The sequence below is a fragment of the Mesoplodon densirostris genome, chromosome 3 (genome assembly GCF_025265405.1).
Source record: "Mesoplodon densirostris isolate mMesDen1 chromosome 3, mMesDen1 primary haplotype, whole genome shotgun sequence".
Taxonomy (NCBI): Eukaryota; Metazoa; Chordata; class Mammalia; order Artiodactyla; family Ziphiidae; genus Mesoplodon; species Mesoplodon densirostris.
The window spans coordinates 140439570-140464192 of record NC_082663.1 but is presented as its reverse complement, the minus strand read 5'-3'; the positions used below and the strand labels follow the sequence as shown (position 1 = coordinate 140464192).

Sequence of the window (24623 nt, the reverse complement as noted above, 5' to 3'; positions counted from 1 at the left end):
CGGAGGGGCGGGTCCGGGGGCGTGACGCCAGAGCGCCAAGGGGGCGGAGAAACACGAATCCCCGCCCATCACTTCCGACCCGGCCCCGTCACCGCCCCCTGCCGCTGCTGGGCGAAACCAAGTGTGAGGGGAGGACAGAGAGACGCGCGAGCAGGAGGCGCCCGCTCCGCCTACAGCCACGCTCTACACGGCCCGCAGCCACCCCTCTTGTAGCTTCGCAATATGGCCTGGTCGGGGCGGGGGCGGGGGGGTTCGACTTGAAGAGCCGGCCTTTGAGTTGAAGGCGGGAAAATGGCGGATACTTCGGGGCGTGGTGCTGGGTGAGTCGAGGCGCCGTGGGTCTGGATTTATGGGTGCCAGCTGGAGGGCCCTGGTCGAGGGCTGGGGACAGAGGGGCAGCAGAGTTGGGGAGGGAGGGTCCTTGGGGTGAGTCCGGACCTGACTCCTCCAAGAACCACCGAGGATGCGCAAGTTCTGGGAGGTGGGATGCGGCCTTGCGCATGCTCGGGAGCGTGGGCTCAAGACAGGGCGAGTTCGGGTCCCTGGTCACCCGTTTCGATCCGGGGCGATGTCAGGCGAGTGGCTTAACCTCTCTGTGCCTTGCTTTCCTCCGTCGCGAAACCGGGCTGATGACGCCGCCGTTCAGTTTTGTAGGCCTAGTGTGAGGCTTAAGAGCGTTTGGTATAGTGTCTGGCCCCTAAGTGTGATCCGTCGCTATTACGATTACCGCTTTGTAGTGGATAACTGCTGGACCACTGAAGTATCTCCTTTCATTCTCCCACACGCTTTTTTCTATTCTCCCCATTTACAAATGAGATGATGGAGGCTTAGGGAGGGAAGGTCATTTGCCCAGGCTCACACAGCAAGAACAAGGGAGACGTCGAACAATGACCTGGTGCCGGGCGTGATTCCTGGGCTTTGTTCATTCTGCCGCTGTTTATTGTGCCTGTGCGAATTAAAATTTAGTGGGCCATCTGAAATCACTTGTTTACTCCACAGCCCCTTGTCCTAACTGTGAGATTGACGTTAGCCTCTCCGAGGTTCAGGGGAAGTACTTGAGGCTGGAATATATGTAGTGACACCCCTCCCCCACCCCGTGTCCCTGCAGGTTTGGCCTAAGTCCATTTGGTTTGGCTCCAGAGCCCTGGCTCAGACCCCAGAGGGAATCCTTGCTCTTGCTCTGTCTGTTTCCAGCTCCGAGACTCCCCAGGGGTGAGCTGTATAAGCCTTGGGTCCTTATCTGCAAAACAAAGATAAAGCAGGCGAACAGTTAGGTATTTGTAGGGTGGGGAGGATTCCATGAAGGAGTACAGCAGCTGGCACCCAGCCAGCATTTGTTAAGTCGCCTCTCCCCACTGTGGCTTGGAGGTGCCCCCCAGCATGGCCTGGGTCTCACGTTGGAGTCCCCAGAGCCCACCACACAGAAGGTGGCTGCAGTGAGCTGAGCAAAGGGACCACCACTGCTGTCACCAGTGGAGCCCATCTTGTGACGACAGCAGGATTTACAGCGCCCAGACCCCTTCCTGGCATCCCGCTCCCCAGACTGGACACCTGGGAGGCATCCCCGACTCTCCCACACCCACCAGCTGACTAGTCAGTGATTCCTACTTCATGGGACCCTCTTCTCTATCATGTCAGGCTTCATTCTTTTTTTAAATTGAGGCAAAGTGCACATCACGTCAAATGAACCATTGTAAAGTGAGCAATTCGATGGCATTAAGACATTCACAGCGTTGTGCAATCACCACCTCTACCTACTTCTAGAACATTTTCATCAGCCCAGGAGGAAACCCTATGTCCATTTGCAGTCACCCCCCCATCCTTCATGCTCCTCAAGTCTGCTCCTGGTAACCACTAGTCTGCCTTCTGTCTCTGTGGATTTGCCTGTTCTGGACATTTCATATCCATGGAATCATACACCACGTGGCCTTAGTGCCTGGCTAGTTTGACTCAGGATAACATTTTTGAGATTAATTCGTTTCAGCATTGATAACATTTTTGAGATTAATTCGTTTCAGCATTATCAGTACTTCATTCCTTTTTAGGACTTAATAATATTCAGGGTCATTATTTCTTATTTATTTATTTATTTATGGCTGCATTGGGTCTTCGTTGCTGCGCGCGGGCTTTCTCTAGTTGCGGTGAGCAGGGGCTACTCTTGGTTGCGGTGCGTGGGCTTCTCATTGCAGTGGCTTCTCTTGTTGCGGAGCACGGACTGTAGGCGCGCGGGCTCAGTAGCTGTGGCTCGTGGGCTCTGGAGTGCAGGCTTAGTTAGTTGTGGCGCACGGGCTTTGTTGCTCCGCGACATGTGGGATCTTCCCGGACCAGGGCTCAAACCCATCCATGTCCCTTGCACTGGCAGGCAGATTCCCAACCACTGCACCACCAGGGAAGCCCCAGGGTTCATTATTTCTTGACAGGAGTTTTGCAGCAGACTTCCGTCCCACGCTCCTGATCACTCTTTCCCCATGCCAGGGGTCCCCCAACCTTGACAGTGTTGACATCTGGGGTGCGATCATCTCTGTGATGGGGGCCGTCCTGTGCCTTGTAGGGTGTTGAGCAGCATCCCTGGTCTCTACCCACTGAGCCAATAGCAGCCCCTTCTGTGGTGACAGTCACAGGTGTCTTCACACATCACCAAATGTCTCCTAAGGGTCAGAATTGCCCTCAAGTGAGCACCCCTGAGTTATTTGTCTGACAAATATTTATCAAGTGCCTCCTGTCTGCCAGGCTGTTAGGGACTGAATGTTTGTATCATCCCTCACCCCCTCCTCAAATTCAGTCTTCTCCAGCTAAGCCATAGGACTGATCAGTTCCAATTTCCGCATCATTCTCCTCTGTGCCTGTGCCCGTGGTCTTGGTGAGCCCTGTCTGGGAATATCCTTCCTCATGTACCTGAGCAAATGGTTCTTTGTCACTCACCCCCAATCCCCACCCCTTTACCTGTCTGGAGTGCTCCCTCTTCACACTTGCCTGATAGGAAAATGCTGGTCATCCCTCTCAGGGAAGGAGCTTTGTCTGCTATTCACCTTGTATCCTCAGTGGTATACAGCTGACATACAAACGCCCAACGAATTAATGAGATCGAGACCGTTGAGGTTCGGCAAAAATGCTCGCTCTTTTCACGTAGGTGTTGTCCCCAGGTGACGGGGCTGGGGCTCCGTTTTCCTCCTGCCATGGAGGTGGCCCCACCTCGCAGAGATGGGCATGGGTGGTGGGTGCTGGGACTGGGCTGTCCCGAAGAAGCCCAGGTTCCTGGCTGGCTTCCCTGAGCTTTCTATCCAACTGCATTAACAAGACCCCCGTTTCCCTCTTTTAGGAAGCCTTCTGCAGGGGGTCCCAGTACTCCTAGCGGTGCTAAGACGAGAGGAAGAAGAATACAAGGTGAGTAAAATTGGAATCTACCTTTTGAAATGGAATCCACTGGATTAAAAACTGATTTTTTCTTTCCCCCCCCCGTAAGTGCTTTTGGAGAAGAGAAAAACAGGCCAGAGCAGGGGAGCTGGGCCTTTACCCGCTTCTAGTCACACCTTTGGGGACCCCAAGTCTGGTTACCCAGCCCTGCAGCCAGGGGTGTGGCAGGACCTGGTGGGGGTCATCTAGGGCAGTGGGCCCTTCCAGCCATGGGGGTCACGGGTTGTACCCAGGACTCATCACTTGGAAGTGTGGGTGGGGAGAGTGTGAGCTGAATTCATTAGGAAACATCAAAGTCTGTTTCTTCTCAGTAAGCGCGTCAGACCCTTGGGGGTGCCCACACATCCGAAGTATACCTGTGGGACCGGGGTCACTGTCAACAGCCCCCCTTGACTCTTGGCAGTGCCCAGTTTGGGGCTGTAGACCCAAGGATCTCCCATGTTGTATCTCAAGCCTCTGTAATGATGAAGTATTTTTTTATGCCTGTGCACTAGTGCAGGTCTCAGAGAACTTGGAGCAGAATTCCAGTTCCAGATGACTGGAGGTTTATATGTTATAGCATCACAGCATCTCTGGATGATCTGGTCTATAACATCTGTTATATTTACACAGGGTCTAGTTCTTGGACGCAAATTATATCCTTCATTGTAACATTGCTTCTGTGGAAAATCCACCACTGTTGAAAACAAACAGGTGCATTCTAGTTTTCCAGAAACTTGAAACTGCTTTTCAACTGTGCAAGGAACCCAGAGCCTCCTTCCTACCCTTTGCTGATGGTATTAGAAAGACCCAATGCAGGATGGCCTCCCCCTCTTGGAACTGGGGGTGTCCTTCGCCCCAATCCTTCACTGGATATCCAGTGGCAGACCCTAGGTGTGGCTTGATTCTCTCCCCTGGACCCTGCCTGGTCCTGGCCTCAACCCTTAGGTGCCTCCTGCCTGAATGTCTGAGCCACTTGCCCTGCAGGCACGGCTCATCCCTGCCTGGGGCACGCCCGGGGCAACCAACACCTCTGTGTACAGCTTCAGGCAGCCTGTTAACTGTGGTTGTACCTGCAACCCCCATCTAAAGAAAGATGCAGATCTGGGCATGAAGGTAATATAGTTGAAATCCCAGTCTTGGGACTGAACTGTCAAGGAAGGTGACACTGACCACATCACTCTCCCTAGTAAAAAGGGAGACCCCTGAGCTCTGGGGGCACCTAGGAAAAGTGCAGCATCATGCATTTGACACGTTGCTGAGCACCTCCTCCCTGCGAGGTGGTGGAACGTGGCAGCAAGCAAAACAGACAAGAATCCCTACCCTCAGGGGGCTTGCCACCCTGGACACAGGCGGTGAATCAGGAAACATAAAGAGACACAGGGTGTATTGGACAATGACAGTTGCTGTGGATAAAACAGCAGGATGGGGGTAGCTTCCCGCCTAAGGGAGGGGCTGGGCCGAGCAGAGTTGTGAAGATGGCAGGGGTGGCATGTGCCTCCTGGCACATGTAACAGGTGACACGGGACCTGCAAGGTGTGTGGAGGCACTCACCCTTCACCAGCTAATGGACCCGGAAGACAGCCTGCTGCAGCTGCCAGAGGGCCAGTCAGCCTGGAGGACAGAGTGTCTCAAGAGGGAGGGTGCAGGGCTTCACTGGTGGCGCAGTGGTTGAGAATCCACCTGCCAATGCAGTCGACACGGATTCGGGCCCTGGTCCGGGAAGAGCCCACATGCCACGGAGCAACTAAGCCCGTGTGCCACAACTACTGAGCCTGTGCTCTAGAGCCCACGAGCCACAACTACTGAGCCCGTGTACCTAGATCCTGTGCTCCACAACAGGAGAAGCCACTGCAATGAGAAGATCGCGCACCGCAGCGAGGAGTGGCCCCCGCGCGCCGCAACTAGAGAAAGCCCGCATGCAGCAACGAAGACCCAAAGCAACCAAAAATAAATAAATAAATTAAATTAAAAAAAAAAAAAAAAGGAGGGTGCAAGTGAGCGCTGTCTGCAGCGCTGCCGCTGGCTCAGAACGAGGACTGAGAAGGGGCGGGTAGGCATCAGAGCAGGGAGATGTCTGTGGTCTGGGTGAAAGGAGTTTCTTTGGTGCCGTGGTGACTGTGAGAGCCAGGCAGGGGTGTGCGGGGGGATTCAAGGGAAGGAGAGAGGAGAAGAAGAGGATCCGGCATGGCAAAGGGGAGCAGAGAAGTGGGGGAGGGGAGGGGAGGGGGGATGAGCAGTGTGACCATTGGAGGGAGGAAGTGGGGTGATACAGGGTGGGGCAGGGGGAGAGGAGTTGCCAGGGCAGTTTCCTAACGGAGTGAGGGCTGGGCCCTAGCACCCAGAGTTGGGGGGTTGGTTTTACCCCAAAGCACAGAGGTCGCTCCACATGGGGGGCCCAGGATATGGCCCTGAGGTTGGGAGGCAGCTAGATGCCCAGGTGGGAGGATCTCCTGGGGCTGCTTTTGTCTTCCCAATGAAGTAGGAAACAGGTTACCAGCTGACCAGAGGGATGGCCCGGTGTAGGAAGTGGGCAGGAGGGTCTGGGAGACGGGGTGGGGGATCAGAACAGAGGACTGTGGATGATCACAGGGGCTGCAACGAGAGCCCCTGGAGGTTGGGGGGACACGTGTTTCCTTAACACACCTTCAGTGCCCCAGGGTCAGGATGGAAGGGCACCTGGGGCTGGGCTGTCACCAAGGGACACAACCGTGTCCCAGAAAAGCATCGGTGCCTAGTGTGTCTCAGGAGAGCGGTCCTGAGCTAGGTGAGGGGGGTGGGGGATGTGAAAGGCAGTACCATGAATGGGTCATAGATGGGCTTGGGTGGGAGAAGAGCAGTTGGGGTCATGACCACAGGGAGTGAGTTGGGGAGGGAAGAGGAGGAGAGCAGGTGGCCATCTGTGGAAGATCTTTCTTCTTTCCCCTGCTCTGCCCCTGAGTCTACTTTCTGTTTTGAACTTTGGCACATATTCCTGATCTTCCTTGATCATAGCTCCTGTGGGTCTCTGTGTCTCCGCTTCTAGCCCTGGTGCTTGTATACAGCAGGTATCCGATAAATGTTCTTGTATACAGTAGGTGTTCCATATATGTTCTTTTTTAAAAGGTTATTTAGGGTTATTTACTTGTTTTACTTATTTTAATTTATTTTTGGCTGTGCTGGGTCTTTGTTGCTGCGTGCGGGCTTTCTCTAGTTGTGGCGAGCGGGGGCTACTCTTCGTTGTGGTGCATGGACTTCTCGTTGCAGTGGCTTCTCTTGTTGGGGAGCACGGGCTCTAGGTGCGCGGGCTTCAGTAGTTGTGGCTCGTAGGCTCTAGAGCGCAGGCTTAGTAATTGTGTCACACGGGCTTAGTTGCTCTGCAGCATGTGGGATCTTCCCGGATGAGGGATTGAACCCGTGTCCCCTGCATTGGCAGGCGGATTCTTAACTGCTGCACCACCAGGGAACTCCCTCCATATATGTTCTTGCATACAGTAGGTGTCCCATACATGCTTGAGGCTGAGCGGGGAGGGCTGATAGCATCCAGCTCTCGGGGTGGGGGGTGGGCATCCTGGCTGCATGGTGGGTCCTCACAGGCCATGTCATAATTTTATTATAAACCAACAGTGTATCCCCCACAGGTGGAAGAGTGGTTGAGTCCCGGTACTTGCAGTATGAGAAGAAAACCACCAAAAAGGTAACATACAATGTACGTTTGAAACAGTTCTGAACAGAGTTCTGACGAACTTGGAATTCTGAGACAAGTCACGCCGGCCAGGCACAGCCTGGTCCTGAAAGAAGCATTTTGGGGACTTGGTCCAGTTGCCTTTGGGGCTGTCATGCCCTTCGTGCCAAGGCAGGGATCTCTGTCAGGGGTGGCTGATCACTTTGAGAATCTCTTTTGCAAAGCCGTGATCCCTAGTGAATCATAAAATTATTCCTGTCTCTCAACCCGGTAGTTCCTTTCTGGATTCTGTCCTGAAACAATTCTGTCTAATGCCTGGCACGTGGTTTCCCGGCCTTGGCTCGTATTGTAAAAAATACCTGTAGGGTTTTAGAGAAAGGGTTTTAGGGGAAAAAAGACATGGCTGAATCACCCAGTGTTACAGGAAGAGTTCAGTGAACTAGCCACACCACAAAAATGATGAAACTGTTGAAAATGATGGCATGAAACACTTAACAACTTGGAAACCTGCTTTGTGTGATGTTTAATGAAAATAATCATTAGATTACCCAATGACATATTTTGTTTCAGTGTGTATGTACGGATAGTGTGGTGAAGGTTGTGTTATTCCATTTTCCAAATCTTTGTTTATGATAAAGTTTAGTTAAATATTAATTTCTGCTGCCTTTCTTTTACTCTGGTAGGGTGAATGGCAGGTTAATGTGGCTTAAGATTTGGCTTGAAGAAAAAGGATACCTTTACGCAAACTGATATGCTTCTTGGAGTGATTTTTTTTTTTAATGGACTTAATTTTTTTAGAGCAGTTGTAGGTTCAAAGCAAAATTGAGTGGAAAGTACAGAGATTTCTCACACACACCCCCGCCGGCCCACTCACATGCGTAGCTTCCCTGTTGTCAACATCCCGCACCAGAGTGGGGCATATTTACAATCGATGAACCTACATTGACACATCCTTACCCAGAGTCCGTGGTTTATAGTATTGAAATGATTTTCAACAGAGAATACTAGTCCACACTTCATAATTTTAACGTTGACTGGCAAACTTGGTTATAGCACCCCCATGCAAACTTGGTTACAGTACCCCCATGCAAACACATGCAAACATGTGTTTGCATGTTCTAGTATTTTAGATATTTAAGAGCTTCTCCGTTTTCTTTTTTTTTTTCATCTTTTAAATTAAGGTGTAATTTACATAGAGGAAGTGTCACTCTTCCGCGTACAGTTCTCTGAGTTTTGACAAACACATCCAGTCACAGACCCACCACAGTCAAGATAGAGAACCCTCTGTCACACACCCCCGCAAAGTCCCCTTGTGCTCCCATGGAACCAGCCCCTCCCCACCCCAGGCAACCATGATCTGTTTTCTGTCCCTGTAGCTTTGCCTTTGCAGTAGGCTCATTTAAAAGGTGCCACCCAGGATGCAGACTCTTGCAGTCTGGTTGCTTTCATATAAAGGTCCCTCCCTGTCGTTGCCTTTTACAGTTAGTGCCAGTTCCTTCTGATGGCTGAAGAATATTCCACTGTACGGATGGACCACAGTGTGCACAGCCATTCCCTGGCAAAGGACGTTTGGTTTGTTTCCCGATTTTGGCAATTATGAATAAAGCCACCTTAAACATTCCTGTGCAGAATTCTGTATGGATGTGTTTTCATTTCTCCCAGGAGGGGAATTGTAGGGTAAATGTCTGTTTGACTTTGTAAGTAACTGCCCAGCTGTTATCCAAAGTGGCTGCCCCTTTTTACATTCCTATGAGCCACAGAGGAGAGTCAGTACTTTAGGACTGAAACCATTCTAGTGGGTATGAAATGGTATCTCATTGTGGTTTTAAACTGCATTTCCATAACAACTAATGATATTGAGCATCTTTTCACGTGCTTATTGGCCAGTCCTATATCTTTGGTGATGTGTCCTTTCAAATCTTTTGCGCATTTTAAAAAAATGGAGTTGTTTGTTTTCTCATTATTGAGTTTTGAGGGCTCTTTCTATATCTTAGATACCAACTCTTTATGGTGATTTGCAAATATTTTCTCCCAGTGTGTGGCTTGGCTTTCCATTCTCTTAAGTGTCTGGTGAGGAGCAGAAGTTCTCTATTTTGATGAGGTCCAATTTATCAATTTCTGCTTTTATGAAATGTGCTTTTGGTGTCTTCTCTAAGAAATCTTTGCCTTACCCAAGACCATAAAGATTTTCTCCCATGTTCTCTTCTATATGAGTTTAGGTCTGTGGTCCATTTTGAATTAATTTTTGTATCTGTTGTGATGATGGAATTAAAGTTCATTTTTAAGTGTATGGATGTCCTCTTGTTCCAACACCATTTGTTGAAATGACTTTCCTTTCCCTGTTGTATTGTCTCATCACCTCTGTTGGAAAGCAATTGACTATATATGTATGCATCATTTCTGGACTCTATTCTTTTCCGTTGTTCTACATGTCTATCTTTAGTCCATTTCCATACTGCCCAGGTTACTGTAGCTTTGTATTATAGTAAGTCTTAAAATTGGGTTGTGTGAATTTTCCCACTCTGTTCTTTTCCAAAACTGAGTCTTCTAGTTCCTTTGCCTTTCCATATGAATTTTAGCCTTAGCTTGCCATTTCCTACCAAAACTTAGGGGATTTTAATTGTACTGAATCTATGCATTAGTTCAGGGAGAATAACATCCCCAAAACACCCAAGTCTTTCAATCCATGAACATGGTATACCTCTCCCTTTATTTGGTCTTAGATTTTTTTCATCAGTGTTTTTGTAATTTCCAGCATACAGACCTTCCCCATGTTTGCTTAGGTTTACACCTAAGTATTTGGTGTTTTTTTAGTGCTATTATGCAAGGTACTATCTTGTCTTTTCTTTCTTTCTTTCTTGAAGAAATTTTATTTGTTTGTTTAGAAATAATTCACAAATAACATTATATTAGTTTTAATTTTATTTATTTATTTTTTATTTTTGGCTGCATTGGGTCTTCGTTGCTGTGTGCAGGCTGTCTCTAGTTGTGGGGAGTGTGGGCTACACTCCGATGTGGTGCTTGAGCTTCTTATTGCGGTGGCTTCTCTTGTTACTGAGCACTGGCTCTAGGCACTCGGGCTTCAGTAGTTGTGGCTCATGGGCTCTAGAGCACAGGCTCAGTAGTTGTGACACACAGGCTTAGTTGCTCTGCGGCATGTGGGATCTTCCCAGACCAGGTGTCAGGTAGATTCTTAACCACTATACCTCCAAGGAAGTCCCGATATTAGTTTTAGAGGTACAACCTAATGATTCAATCTTTGCAAATATTGCAAAATGATCATCACAGTAAGTCTAGTTAACATCCATCACCACACAGAGTTACAAAATTCTTTTCTTTGCTCAGAACTTTTACATGGTACTGTCTTTTTTTTTTTTTTTAATATTTATTTATTTAGGCTGCTCCAGGTCCTAGTTGCGGCATGCAGGATCTTCGTGTGGCACGTGGGATCTTTAGTTGTGGTATGCGGATTCATCCGCAACTCTCCTAGTTGCGGCATGCAGATTTCTTACTTGTGGCATTCAGACTTCTTAGGTGCGGCATGCGAACTATTAGTTGCGGCACGCATGTGAGGTCTAGTTCCCTGACCAGGGATCGAACCTGGGTCCCCTGCATTGGGAGCTTAGAGTCTTACCCACTGGACCACCAGGGAAGTCCCATGGTGCTGTCTTTTAATTTCAATTTCCAAAGTTGTTCATTGCTAGAAATATCTTTTTATATTGACCCTGTATCCTGCAACCTTGCTAAACTTGTTAGTTTTAGTAGTGTTTTGTGGTATGTTTTGAGATTTTCTATGTGAAGAGTCATGTCTGCAAGAAGAGAGTTTTATTTCTTCTTTTGTAACCTGTTTGCCTTTTATTTCTTATTCCTAGACTTCCAATGGGAGGTTGAATAGGAGTGGTGTCTGTACATCAAAATATTCTCACTCTTTATAAGGTCTTTTTTTTGCTTTTCTTAATTTTATTTTTTGGCCGCACCACGTGGCTTGTGGTGGGATCATAGTTCCCTGACCGGGGATTGAACCTGGGCCTTGGCAGTGAAAGTGCCGAGTCCTAACTACTGGACCACCAGGGAATTCCCTCTTTTTGCTTTTATATTGTTATAATGGCTTGCCAGCTCCATGCATTGCTTGCTTTTTTAATAAGTTTTGAAGATTAATACCTGTCCAAAAGCTTTGTTTTTTCTGACAACCGAAGTAATATGTTCTCTTTCCTAAACTGGCCAGTACTAAAAATTATGCAGAAAATCAGTCATCTGTAATCTGCCATGTCAGAGATCATCACCAGCAAACATTTTGGTGGTTTCCTATGTTCTATGCATTTGAGGGTATTCTTTTGACAAAATTAGTTCATCCTGTATGTATGCAATTAAATGTCAGAACTCCTTGAATCTATCCCTTGCCTCAAGGTAAGAGCAGATGCAGACCTTGCAAACTGCAGAGGGGCCCCTTCTCATGGAAGGAAGGTGTCTTGTGCCCTGAATGTCATGTATTCCCCTAACAGGCTCCTGCAGCAGATGCATTAAAGGCCAGTGGGAAGATGCCTGAAGGTGGAAGAAAACTCAGCCTACTCCAGAAGAGCAAAGGTACATAAAGGTAGAAGGAGGGTGTGAAACAGCACTGAGGCTTAGGAAGTGATGAACGTGGTGGTGAATTTTGTTTTTAAGTATGCAAGTTTAAAACTCCCTTTCCTTTCTGGAAAGTATGAGGAAAAGGAGCTTGGCAGAGAGTTTCAGCGTAAAGACAGATTTGGGGCATATGAAGGTCTGAAGGGGGATGGCAGGGGAATGGGGGGAGTCATTTCCTTTCTATATGACCCCAGAGGAGAGCCACATTGCCATCATGGTGCTCCCTTGAGGCACCAGTTCCTTGATCATGTGACTGTTTCCCCACCAGAGCTCTGAGAGCAGGACTTTCAGAGAGGGTGTGAGACCTCATTTTCCTGCCTCTCACTACCTTGGGTTGGGTCTTCCTCATAATGGTCTCCCCATACCCCTTCTACTAGAAGCTTTCACCAAAGTGATATGAAAAACTTTCAGTTTTTCTGGTTGTAGACATGATATGTGTTTATTATTAAACAAAATTGGAGAATGTAGCCCAGAAGGGTGGAAACTCACTTATGATCTACCACTCAGACCATCGCTGTTGGTATATTTGCTCTTCAGTCCTAGTCGGTGTGCTCATTCTAGAAGTCTGGGAAGGCTCCTCTCCAGAGTAGTACTTCATCCAACTCCTCCGGTGCCTGCTTCACCAGCAGTGGTGGGCAGCTCTTCTTTTGCATAAGAGCAAGTCACAAAAAGTAAAATTGTTTCTCGGCCTGCAAACCCTCATTCAAAATGGTGACAACTTTGAGTCCCATAGTAGAATACTAAGTATGTTCTTTTACAGCTTAGATTTCCTGCTTTATTGTTCGGATCAAGGGTCAGCAAAACTTTTCTGAGCCAGTGGTTAATATTTTAGGCTCCGCAGGCCAGGCGGTCTCTGTCATAGAAACTTAACTCTGCCTTATCGCAGCGTGAAAGCAGCCACAGTGTGTACACAAATGGGCGTGTCTGTGTCCCAGTTATTTACAAACATAGGAAGTGGGCCGGATCTGGCCTGCATTCTAGAGCTTGCTGACCTTGGCTTGGATGTTTGTCAGAAATTGTGCTGTTCCTTGACCCAGGCATGATTGAGAAGCAAGCACATGGAGCTGGAACCAGGCTTCTAGTCTTTTCTCATGCAGTTGGGTTGAAGCCCATGTGTGAAGCTGGGAAAGCTGGCATTGCCAGAGGGGTCAAAAACTGGGCCTGCCACATTTAAAAATCAGGGTTCTCAGGACTTCCCTGGTGGCGCAGTGGTTGAGAATCTGCCTGCCAATGCAGGGGACACGGGTTCGATCCCTGGTCTGAGAAGAGCCCACATGCCGCAGAGCAACTAAGCCCGTGTGCCCCAACTACTGAGCCTGTTCTCTAGAGCCCGCAAGCCACAAGTACTGAGCCTGCGTGCTGCAACTACTGAGCCCTGCGTGCCTAGAGCCCATGCTCTGCAGCAAGAGAAGCCACTTCAGTGAGAAGCCCACGCACCACAAAGGAGTAGCCCCCACTTGCCGCAACTAGAGAAAGCCCACGTGCAGCAACAAAGACCCAACACAGACAAAAATAAATAAATAAAATAAATAAAAAATAATAAAATAAAAATCAGGGTTCTCAGCTGTGGGTTATTGAGGGGGGAGGTATGGGATGCTGCTTGACACCCAACAGTGCACAGGACTGCCCCACAGCAAAGAATGATCTGGTCCCTGATGTCAGTAGTACGAAAGCTGAGAAACCATAATTTAAACATAGTCATGATAATTTAGAGGGACTGCTTGTTTGAGTTCCATTGTATGGTTTGATAGGCAATTACTTTTCTTAATGAAAATGTTATACGTGGAGATGACAGAACATTCAAACCAGTGGAAACGCAATAAAAAGTCATCATCTCCCACCTCTAGTTCCCATTTCTCACCTAGGAGGCAACCACTCTTGATAGATTTTTATTTATCTACATAAATTTTTAAAAAATTCTAACACAAATGGTACCATAACTTATATGTATTGTGACTTCACTCGTTTCATTTCCACATATTCATTTCCTCAACTGCATAGTTGTTCATTAAATAGTTTTCTGTTTACTTGCTAACAGAACAGTGTGTTTTACATACCATTTGCTCTTTCTGCAGCCTTCTAGAACCTTGTTTAATTGAAGCGTGCAGTACACTAAGTGCCCATTTTAGATGATATAAGGAATAATTTCACATTTCTAAATAGAAGCTAAAAGATGAAGGGAACTCCCAGGGAAGACAAATAGTCCAGAAGCTACAGGAGAAGGAAAAAAGAGCAGAGGGCTTCCCTCGTGGCGCAGTGGTTGAGAGTCCGCCTGCCGATGCAGGGGACACGGGTTTGTGCCCCGGTCTGGGAAGATCCCACATGCCGAGGAGTGGCTGGGCCCGTGAGCCATGGCCGCTGAGCCTGCACGTCCGGAGCCTGTGCTCCGCGGCGGGAGAGGCCACAGCAGTGAGAAGCCTGCGTACTGCAAAAAAAAAAAAAAAAGAATAAAGAGCAGAGGGCAGAACAAGTATATCATGTGTTATTAGATTCTTATACCCTGAACACAGCATCTTTTATTTTTTTATTTTTAATTGAAGTATAGTTGATTTACAGTGTTGTGTTAGTTTCAGTTATACAGCAGAGTGGTTCAGTTATACATACATATATATATATTTTATACACACACACACACACACACACACACACACACATACATATATTTTTCAGATTCTTTTCCCTTATGGGTTATTACAAAACATTGAGTAGAGTTCCCTATGCTATACAGTAGGTCCTTGTTTGTCTGTTTTATACATAGTGTTGTGTATATGTTAATCCCAAATTCCTAATTTATCCCCCCCTTCCCCTTTGGTAACCATAAATTTGTTTTCTACGTCTCTGGGTCTATTTCTGTTTTGTAAATAAGTTCATTTGTACACAGCATCTTGTACTTAGACTAAGTAGAAAGGCTTATTTGTATCTTTCAGTTATAAAGACTGCATCTCTTTTCTAGTTCTGCTTTAAAATATATTCAGGTTGATCGGTGGGAATTTCCAAAGGTTTTTCAGCCTTCTCTACTGCTCCCTCATAAGAAACTGAGTTTTTGGAAGCAGGTGATATTGTACAGAAAAGTTACCTGCTCCCGGGCTTAAGTATAGAGTATCTTGCTGACTGTGCTGACTTCTGGGAATTCTCTTTGGGCCCACAGACAGCAGTGGAATTGGCAAAGGCGACCTGCAGTCTACCTTGCTGGAAGGGCACGGCACTGCCCCACCTGACCTGGATCTCTCGGCCATTAATGGTAAGTCATTGGCTGTACGTGTCCTTTCCCCAGCTGAGGGTTGCAGTGCATGTCTGAGGGCTCCCAAAATATGCTCTTCTCACCTTAAAAATGCTTTTCTTTTTTTTTTATTGAAGCATAGTTGATTTACAATGTTGTATTAGTTTCAGGTGTACAACAAATTGATTCAGTTATACATATATATATCTATTCTTTTTCAGATTCTTTTCCCTTATAGGTTATTACAAAATATTGAGTATAGTTCCCTGTGCTATATAGTAGGTCCTTGTTGGTTATCTATTTTATATACAGTAGTGTGTATATGTTAATCCCAACCTCCTAATTTATCCCCCCCTCCCCTTTGGTAACCATAAGTTTGTTTTCTATGCCTGTAGGTCTGTTTCTGTTTTGTATAAGTTCATTTGTATCATTTTTTTTTTAAGATTCCACATATAAGTGATATCATATGATATTTGTCTTCCTCTGTCTCGCTTATTTCACTTAGTATGATAATCTCTAGGTCCATCCATGTTGCTGCAAATGGCATTATTTCATTCTTTTATATGACTGAGTAATATTCTGTTGTGTATATATACCACATCATCTTTATCCGTTCATCTGTTGATGGACATTTAGGTTGCTTCCATGTCTTGGGTATTGTAAATAGTGCTGCTATGAACACTGGGGTGCATGTATCTTTTCAAATTATGGATAAAACGCTTTTCTTGATCTTAGACAGAAGTGTGGTCCGAAAGACTCCACAGTTAGAAAAAACAATGTCAAAGAAAGCTGAGTCATCATCATTTTCTGCCTCGAGGAAAAAGAACCCAGTAAGTCTCTGAAATGAGAGGGAAGCCACTATAGCAGGTTGGCTAAACCTGCCCTGTGCCACGTGCCCCTCGAAACCCAGGGGCTCCAAGAATGAACAAGCCAGCTGTGCCTTTTAGAACAAAAACCTCACCCATCCTTAGAGGATTTACAGAGTTTCAGTTTCCCCAGCTACATGTACAGGAGGGGATACAAATGCAGGATCATGTGAAAAATGAGATTGAGGCCTTGTTTGCCACTGCCATGCTAGGGAAGGCACTAGGCCAGGCCCTGTTCATGGCAGGGAGGGCGGCCAGGCTGTGGTCTCACCCAGGTGGGAACCCCAAGTCCTGGTTCTGGCAAGGCAGCAAGTTGGTGGGTGCCCTTCAGCTCGTGCTTGACGGCCCAGCTTGCAGGAAGGGACCAAAGCACCTTCCTTTTCACAGAGGACTCGAAAGACTAAATGAGTAAATAGAAACGAGTTGATACACAGTCTAGAGCTGTTGAATTACTGATTGAAAAAAAGTACAGATGGGTTAGGATTCTGCCCCTCCCCGGGGAAGAGAGCTGGCTTTATACCAGTTCACGGGGAACCAGCAGTATCTTTTTCTTCTGAAGGATCTCTCCGAAGCGATGGAAATGATGGAATCCCAAACACTACTCCTGACTCTGCTGACCTTGAAGGTGAGGATGGAGCCTCCTGCACGTGTGTCGTGGGTGGAAGGGCGGCCACCGTCAGCCGCGGAGGTGAGGTCGCCTCTGGCCTGAGCTTTTGTTTTGCATTTCCCAGATGGAAAGTGGTCTTGCTGCATTCGAAGAAAAGGCAGAAAATAATTTAATAATAATGTGCAAAGAGAAGGAGAAGCTCCAGAAAAAAGCCCACGAGCTGAAGCGCCAATTTCTCCTCTGTCAGAGGAAGCGGGAGCTGGCAGATGTCCTGGACGCGCAGGTCAGGGGTGACCGCAGCCTCCAAGAGGCGCATCCCGGCAGCATTGTCCCACGGGGGTGGTGGTGGGGGTGGTTGGAGGGAGCCTTTATTGTGAGTGTCGCTCCTTGCCTGGCTCCGACTCTGTGCCTGGCTTTTGACACCACTGGGTGTTGCTACATGGTGGTTTATCAGAGGACAAGGCGGTAATGTCAGAACCAACCAGCAAGAGGGCGCTGTCCCTTCAACACGCATGGGCGTGTATTCTTGTGACTTGTATCCTGAGACTTGTGCCCAGTGACACAGACGTACTCCAGACCTGCCCAGTTGGGCCAGGGTGCTGGTGGCAGACTTGGGCTGGGTGCTGTGTGGTCAGTGCTGGGACGGGAGTATCCATGCCAGGGAAGGTCACAGTGAATCGTGGGAACCTAGAAAGGGCCAATCAGGGAATGGGGCTCCTCACCCAGTAAGTACGTATCCTGGGGCCGCCATAACAAAGGACCACAGAGTGCGCGGCGGCTTAAACAATTGACATGTATTCTCTCTCAGTTCTGGAGGCTGTAAGTCTGAGATCAAGGTGTCTGCAGGGTTGGTTCCTTCTGAGGGCCACGAGAGAAGGATGTGTCCCAGCTTCTCTCCTTGGCTTGTCGATGGCATCTTCTCCCTGTGTCTCGTCACCTGGCTCTCTCCCTCTGAGTGTCTGTCTCCACATTTCCCCCTTTTGTAAGGACACCTGTCATACTGATCAAGGCCCAGCTGAATGACCCCGCCTTAACTGAATTACCTCTGTAAAGTCTCCAAATCAGGTCACATTCTGAGGTGCTGGGGGTTGGGATGTCAACAGAGGAATTTGTGGGGACACAATTCAGCCTGTAACACCCAGCATGTACACATGAGTGTGCCCAGCGGCCCGGCCCTGAGCTGAGAACAGGGTCCCTGTCCTCGTGGAACTCACAATAGATGGGAAAGGAAAGACAGTTAAACAAATGAATCCTTACAACCCCCAGACAGTGTGTACAAGGGAAAAGGGGGTTGCCTGGCATGGCCTTGGTTGGGGACAGGCATGTCAGCTCAGTGCTCTGAAGCAGGAGGGTCCAGCCTTCTGGGCCCTCCTCACTGTGATCCCAGTTGAGGGTCCAGCCCTGGAACAAGCTGGAAGGCGGACACACGTTCCTGGTGAGGAGACCCAGGCCACCTTGCTACTGGCCGGGCCATCTTTGGGGCACCTGGGAGGGAGGGGAGAGCCCACTGCACCCTTGGAAGTTTCTCTGGGAGACCTGGCAGCACAGTGCTGTGTCTTAACCTCACAGGTGCCATCTGGTAAACTTCTGGGGAGGTGAGTGCAGGGCCTCATCCCACAGGCTCCTTCCCCTTCTGCCTGCAGATCGAGATGCTGAGCCCCTGCGAGGCCATAGTCGGCTGCTTTAAGGAACGATACAAGACGTTTGCGACGGCCCTGGACACCACGAGGCATGAACTGCCTGTGAGATCGGTCCACCTGGACGGAGACAGGCAGTGCTTCTTAGGTAGGAAATGGGGCAACTGCCCGGCAAGGGGTGGGATGAACCTCCCAGTGTGTGCTGGCATCTCCTGTGTCCTGGGCACCTTTATCCGTTCGTGTCAGGTCATAGGCCTCCTCTCAGGTAGACGGCGCGTAGCCATCATATGGCAGAGGACGCAGGGGGCCAGCAAGCCTGCGGTTTGTGTGGGATCATGCCCTGAGTAAGGACTGTGTTGGGACTTGAACCTAGGTCTGTAGGACCCCAGCAGTGATTTCCCGTCCTGCAGAAAGGCGTCCTGGGGAGCCTGCAGTGTCTACAAAGGTGCTTTGGCGGCTGGGGAACAACAGGGCCACCGACCCCAATCCTGTCCTGCCTTCTAAGCAGAGCTGAGAGGGTCCCTTTCCTGTATAGCGTTGCCACCTAATACTTCACTTGAAGAAGGCGGCAAGTGTGAAGAGTGCCATCCTCCATCCTAAAATTCTCTTTAGAACAAGTATCTTCCCCAAACAAGTTTTCAGCTGCCCTACAGTTTAGTCCTCCCTCCCTCCCTCCCTCTCCCCCACTTCCCTGTCTCCCGCACCCCACCCTCCCTTCCTCCCTTTCTTTCTCTGAAGTATAGTTGATTTATCAATACAATGTTGTGGTCGTTTCTGCTGTACTGCAAAGTGACTTAGTTATACACATATAGACATTCTCTTCTTTTTGTATTCTTTTCCATTATGGTTTATCACAAGATATTGAATATAGTTCCCTGTGTTATATAGTAGGTCCTTGTTGTTTATCCATCCTATATATACTAGTTTGCATCTGCTAACCCCAGCCCCCCACTCCATCCCTCCTGCTGCCCCTTGGCAACCACAGGTCTGTTCTCTGTGTCTGTGAGTCTGTTTCTGTTTCGTAGATAAGTTCATTTATGTCATATTTTAGATTCCACATATAAGTAATGTCATATGATATTTGTCTTTGTCCGGCTTACCAGCACTTACTATGATAATCTCTAGGTCCATCTGTGTTGCTGCAAATGGCATTATTTCATTCTTTCTTATGGCTGAGTAATATTCCATTGTATATACATACCACATCTTCTTTATCCATTCATCTGTCCAGGGACATTTAGGTTGCTTCCATGTCTTGGCTATTGTAAATAGTGCTGCTATGAAGATAGGGGTGCATGTATCTTTTTGAATTATAGTTTTGTCCAGATATGTGCCCAGGATTGGGATTGCTGGATCATATGACGTACAGTTTGGTTATTTCTAAGCAAAGTTCTCATGAGCCACCTGAACATGTTTAGCTTGATTTTACTGATGTAAAATCAAGCCTTTTCCAAAGTGAAATAGTATATGTATGAAACGGGACCTTGAAAAATGAGCCTTGTTGAACCACCATCTGTGTCCAGGTTTCTAATTTTATAATTATGGCAACCAACTGCATGTCTATATCTCTTGGTCTCCATCTCTGATAAATGCCCTAGATAGTTGCCAGGAGTTGGGATTGGGGACTGTTTGAGTTTCCTAGGGCTTCTGTAACAAAATACCACAAACCAGGTGGCTTAAAACAACAGAAATTCATTCCCTCCCAGTTTAGGGGGCTAGAAGTCCGAAATCAAGGTGTCATTGGGGTTGGATTCTTCTGGAGGCTCTAGGGGAGAATGCATCCCATGCCTCTCTCCTGGCTTTTAGTGTTCTGGCAATCTTGGCTCATGGAGCATTCCTTCAAACTCTGCCTCTTTTTTTTTTTTTTTTTTTAAGCTTTTTAAAAAATATTTGTTTATTTTTGGCTGCATCGGGTCTTAGTTGTGGCACGCAGGATCTTTTCGTAGCAGCGCGTGGGCTCTTCATTGCGGCATGCAGGCTCCAGAGTGTGTGGGCTCTGTAGTTGTAGCTCTCTAGTCGTGGCTTGCGTGCTCCGTAGCTGCGGCGTGTGGGCTTAGTTGCCCCGCGGCACGTGGGGTCCAGGGATCGAATTGGCGTCCCCTTCATTGGAAGGAGCATTCTTAACCACTGGACCACCAGGGAAGTCCCCGAGCTCTATTTTATTTTGGTATGTTTTTGTTTTTAAACTTTTTGTCGCAGTGTAGTGGAGTGACAGGGTGGTGCTGCCGCCCCTGTCTTCACGTGGCCTTGTTTCTGAGCGCCTCTGTGTTTAAACTGCCGTCTTCTTAGAAGGACACCAGTTGGATTAGGCCCCTCCCTAATGACCTCATTCTAACTCCGTTACATCTACAAAAACCTCATTTCCAGTTAGGTCACGTTCACAGGTACTTGAGAGTAGGACCTGAACATGTCTTTTTGGGAGGACACAGTTCAGTCCCCTGCACAGAAGATATGTGTTTATAAGAACACTTATAAGGTTCCCCAAGTGTTATAATTTACAGTTGAGACACGTGCGGGACTCGGAGAGGTGCTGGTTTTGTTAGAGCAGGGGGGACCCAGTGCTGTTGTAGGCGGCTCTCTGCTTGGGGGGTGTTGGGGGCAGAAGTGCTGGGAACCGGGAGTGGGAACCATGGGTTTGTTCTTAAGTTGCTCCTAGACCAGATCTTCTCTGTCTTTTGGATTTGCTTCTGTTGAGGACACCAGTGCACCATTCCAGGTATGTTCCGATGACTGTCCGGATGGCAGACACACATGGCCCGCCATCTCAGAGCCCCGTGATCTCAGGCAAAGGGGCACAGAGGCAGGACCAGTGCACGAATATCTTCCTTCACGACCCTTTCTGCCTTCGAGCGCGTCACGATTCCTGCATAACATGAGAGCATTCCAGCAAAAGGAGCAAAACACAGCCAGCCAGCTCGTGCATCCATTGCTTGGGGCACCTTGAAACCATGGCTGACAACCCCTTTTCCCCTCCAGACAAGTTGCAGGGGGAATTGACGACCACATGCCATCTGCTGGGAGAACTTGGCATCCGCAGCTCAGAAGAAAATGCGAAGGCCTTGGACCTGCTGAGGGAACTCAAGGAAATGACCCAAAAGAAGGATCTGGAGCTCCAAAGGTATTACAGAAAATATTTTAAAAAAAAGATAGTGCCCCTCTCCCCTCATCTCCTCGTCAGGCAGAGATGGGCTGTTGGCAGCTACCCTGTGGAAGGTGTGCTGTGTTCCAGAGGGTGGGCAGCTCTGGTGTTTGCAGGGGCCGAGGGTATGAGGGCCCAGTGAGGCAGGGAGAGGGGAATGGGCAAGATGCCTTCAACCCAACCAAAACTCCTGTGCTCGTTCTTGAGCAGCCAAAATAGAAAGGGGTGATCACTTCCTTGGGGTAACACAGCAGTTCAGGGGCCCTCAGATAGTTTTTTGACGCTCTGTGTGGCTCGTGAGGTCTTAGTTCCCCAGCCAGGGATCAAACCCAGGCCACGGCAGTGAAAGCACAGAGTCCTAACCACTGGACCGCCAGGGAATTCCCAGGAACTTCTTTTTGATGTATAAGTACATATAGAAAAGCCACAGATTGCAACGGTACAGCTCAGTAGCTCTCACTACCGGGCACCCTTGTATAACCAGTGCCCAGGTCCATTCAGCCCATGTCCAGCCCCCGAAAGCCACCTGGTCCCCTTCTCTCTCTCCTCCAGGACATTTCTAACCATGAGGCTTTCTTCTACCTCTTCCCAAAAAGAATCTAGTTTTCTTCTCCTTTACGATGCCAAATGTACTTCCCGAGGTGCCTGAGAGGTTTGAAAGGTACTCATGATAAACACCACCTGCTATGGCATCTCCTTCATTACTGTGTGCCCCGGGACGAAATCAGACACACCAAAGTGTTCTAGGTGGCCAGGGTCACAGGAGTGAATGGGGAATCACGCTCGTTGTGTGCTGATCTCCCCACTGCTGTTTATTTTGTGTGGTGGCTGGGGAAGGTCCCTGGTCACGGCTCTGCCTCCCGCTCTTAGGATGGTTCCTGACAGGTGTTGATACTCCCTAAATATTTGTCGAGTAAATAACTCTTTTCTTTCACACCTGCCCGGTCCTGCTCTCAGGGCTTCCCTGTTTGAGTTCTGTTTGGACAAAACTTATTCACCACTGCTTTCCCACGAGCCCGAGGAGGGTCACCCTGAACCTGCCCCCCATCGACATGGCAGCTGCGAAGGTGCTCGGGCACAGAGGGTGAAAAGCTGTCATCATCGTCTTGTTTCCACAGGAGCTTTACCCAGGTTCTGGAACTCTCTGCCGAGGCGAGTAAAGAGGCAGCCTTAATCAACCAGGAGGCCTGGGAAAAGGCCCAGGGCCCCAAGGCCCCCAGCCAGTGGTATTTCAATCCTGAGGAGGCCACTGGTGGGGAAACTCAGGGAGAGCTAAGGAGCCTGCTCCTTTCGGGCCACAACGAGCCGTGAATCCACATGCAGGCTGTGTCCCCAACTGGAGTGGGGACCTTCCTGCACACCATGGACAAGGAAGCACGTCCTGTGCCCCTTGTTTGGAGTGGGGAGAGGGGGTGGACCTGCAGTGACCCACATATGATGTTCTGGAAACTTGAGCACTTTATACACTTAGCCTAGCCATATAGTTATTGTTTTGTATGATAACCTCGTTTGATAATTTAACAAATAAAACTGTTTTGCAGTTGAGCCTTGGTTTCTCTGTAAGGGGCAGTGGAAGGCGTGTGTCGTCCCAACTTATTCCAAAGAGCTGGTCCTGAGCCTCAGAACCTCACAGACATTATGAGTCCAGTTGACCTTTGAACACCGTGGGTTTGAATTGCAGGTCCACTTACACGTGGATCTTTTTCAGTAGTAAATACTGTAGCACGACACGATCCGTGGTTGGTTGAATCCACGATTTATAACTGCGGATACGGAGGGCAGACTATAAGTTCTACGCAGATTTTCGACTGCACAGCCCCTAATCCCGTGTTTTTCAAGGGTAAACTGTATTTCACTTTCAAGATGATTTCATGTCCTTCAGTCACAGGGCAGTTCTGTTCAATAACCCACAGCAAGTTCAGAGTTGGCCCTCAAATGGAAATTCCCCATCCAGTCCAAAGTCCCAGCGGCCATCCTTGGGGGACGCCTACGCGGTTTTGCCATAGCTGCGATCTACACTCCACTCGGGACTATGGCACAGAGGATCGGTCCAGCCCACACTTGGGCTTCTGTCTACAGCATGTGGGCCCTGGCAGTCTTCCTGGTTCCCATGGAGCATGCCTCCGTTGACATTTACCAGTTCCTGTCTACAAGCAACTTTTTGACACTACACCCCATCCCACTATCAGTAGTTTCTTGGTTCGCCCGCCCGCATGTCATGTGGATTATGACCAGAGGCCTAAGAGGTACTCTGTTGTCCCCACATAACTCTTCCCTTTGTGGGCTGGTGGCCAAAGCTCAGATCTATAGAAATCTGACCTTGTTCTGGCAGGAAGGTGTGACCCAACATTCTCTTTACTTTCATTAGAGCTACTGCTCATAACAATAGCCAGAGGTTAGACGTCACCATTTTTCTTGTTTATTTGCATTTCCCTAAGCACCAGTGGAGTTGGATCCAGCTCTACATTTCAATGGTAAATTTTATCTTTAACTGATGGCAGCTAAGCTGACGTTCACCCAAGAACCCAAGGTTCCTCACCGCCCCCAACTTTCATCCTTTCTCTTCCCAACCCCCACGTTTCCATGAGCCAGGGCCATTCTAGCAAATCCCACATTCTCTGACCTCGGTTGTACGGTGGTTTCTGAGTTAGTGTTTAATGGGGACAGAGTCTCACTTTTGCAAGATGGTGCTGATGGTTGCACACCCATGTGAATATACTTAACACCAGTGACCTGTATGCTTAGAAATGGTTACTACGGTAAAGTTTCTGTATTTCTTACCACAATAAAAAATATATATAAACAATGGGGGGAGAGTAATTATTCACAATCCAGGAAGACAGGAGAGAAAACAATAGCAGAAGAAACTCTTCAATACATGTGTATGGTGAAGAACTAACCTTGCCTAAGAGAAATTGGGCCTTTGCTCTCAGCTCTTAGGAGGTGACTTCTGGGCCCCTGGAGAGTTCTGGATAGGAGTATCTGTGTGCATGAGGACTTTGGGCCATGGGGGGCTGAGTACTGCCTTTGGAAGAGACTGGAGACTGAAAGTCAGCCATGTAGCTGTACATGACCATGCCCCAACAAAAACTCTTGAGTACTGAGGCTTGGGTAAGATTCCCTAGTTAACAACATTGCAGTATGTTGTCACACAGTGTGGCTGGGAGGGGGAGTTGCTGTCTGTGAGTCTCCAGGGAGAGAGCAACTGGAAGCCCCATGTTTGGACCCCTCCTGGACCCTGCCCCATGCATCTCTTTCTTGGGTTGGTCTTTTTTTTTTTTTTTTTTTTTTTTGTGGTATGCAGGCCTCTCACTGTTGTGGCCTCTCCCGTTGCGGAGCACAGGCTCCGGACACGCAGGCTCAGCAGCCATGGCTCACGGGCCCAGCCGCTCCGCAGCGTGTGGGATCTTCCCAGACCAGGGCATGAACCCGCGTCCCCTGCATTGGCAGGCGGGCTCTCAACCACTGCGT

The 24623-nt window shown here is 48.5% G+C and overlaps 1 protein-coding gene across 2 annotated transcripts; it reads left to right on the top strand.

Annotated features, from left to right (window-relative positions):
* The first annotated feature begins 243 nt into the window (after positions 1-243).
* Positions 244-22697, top strand: HAUS8 (HAUS augmin like complex subunit 8). Of its 2 annotated transcripts, none has more exons than XM_060092133.1 (11): positions 244-320; positions 3320-3384; positions 7014-7069; positions 11560-11641; positions 14832-14924; positions 15639-15733; positions 16329-16394; positions 16501-16659; positions 18020-18161; positions 20990-21131; positions 22271-22697. In XM_060092133.1, exons 1-11 carry the CDS (start codon positions 292-294, stop codon positions 22461-22463), a joined length of 1122 nt encoding a protein of 373 aa, XP_059948116.1. In that variant the 5' UTR covers positions 244-291; the 3' UTR covers positions 22464-22697. The 2 variants fall into 2 exon arrangements, with proteins under 2 accessions (XP_059948116.1, XP_059948115.1); XM_060092132.1 differs by having other exon boundaries at positions 7014-7081.
* Positions 22698-24623: the final 1926 nt, after the last annotated feature.

Bases quoted from the DNA above. Each gene is read 5' to 3' on its own strand.
- HAUS8 (XM_060092132.1), top strand. From the start codon at position 292: ATGGCGGATACTTCGGGGCGTGGTGCTGG. The intron at 11,642-14,831 runs GTACATAAAGGT...TTGGGCCCACAG, and splicing joins CCTACTCCAGAAGAGCAAAG to ACAGCAGTGGAATTGGCAAA. The intron at 14,925-15,638 runs GTAAGTCATTGG...TCTTGATCTTAG, and splicing joins GGATCTCTCGGCCATTAATG to ACAGAAGTGTGGTCCGAAAG.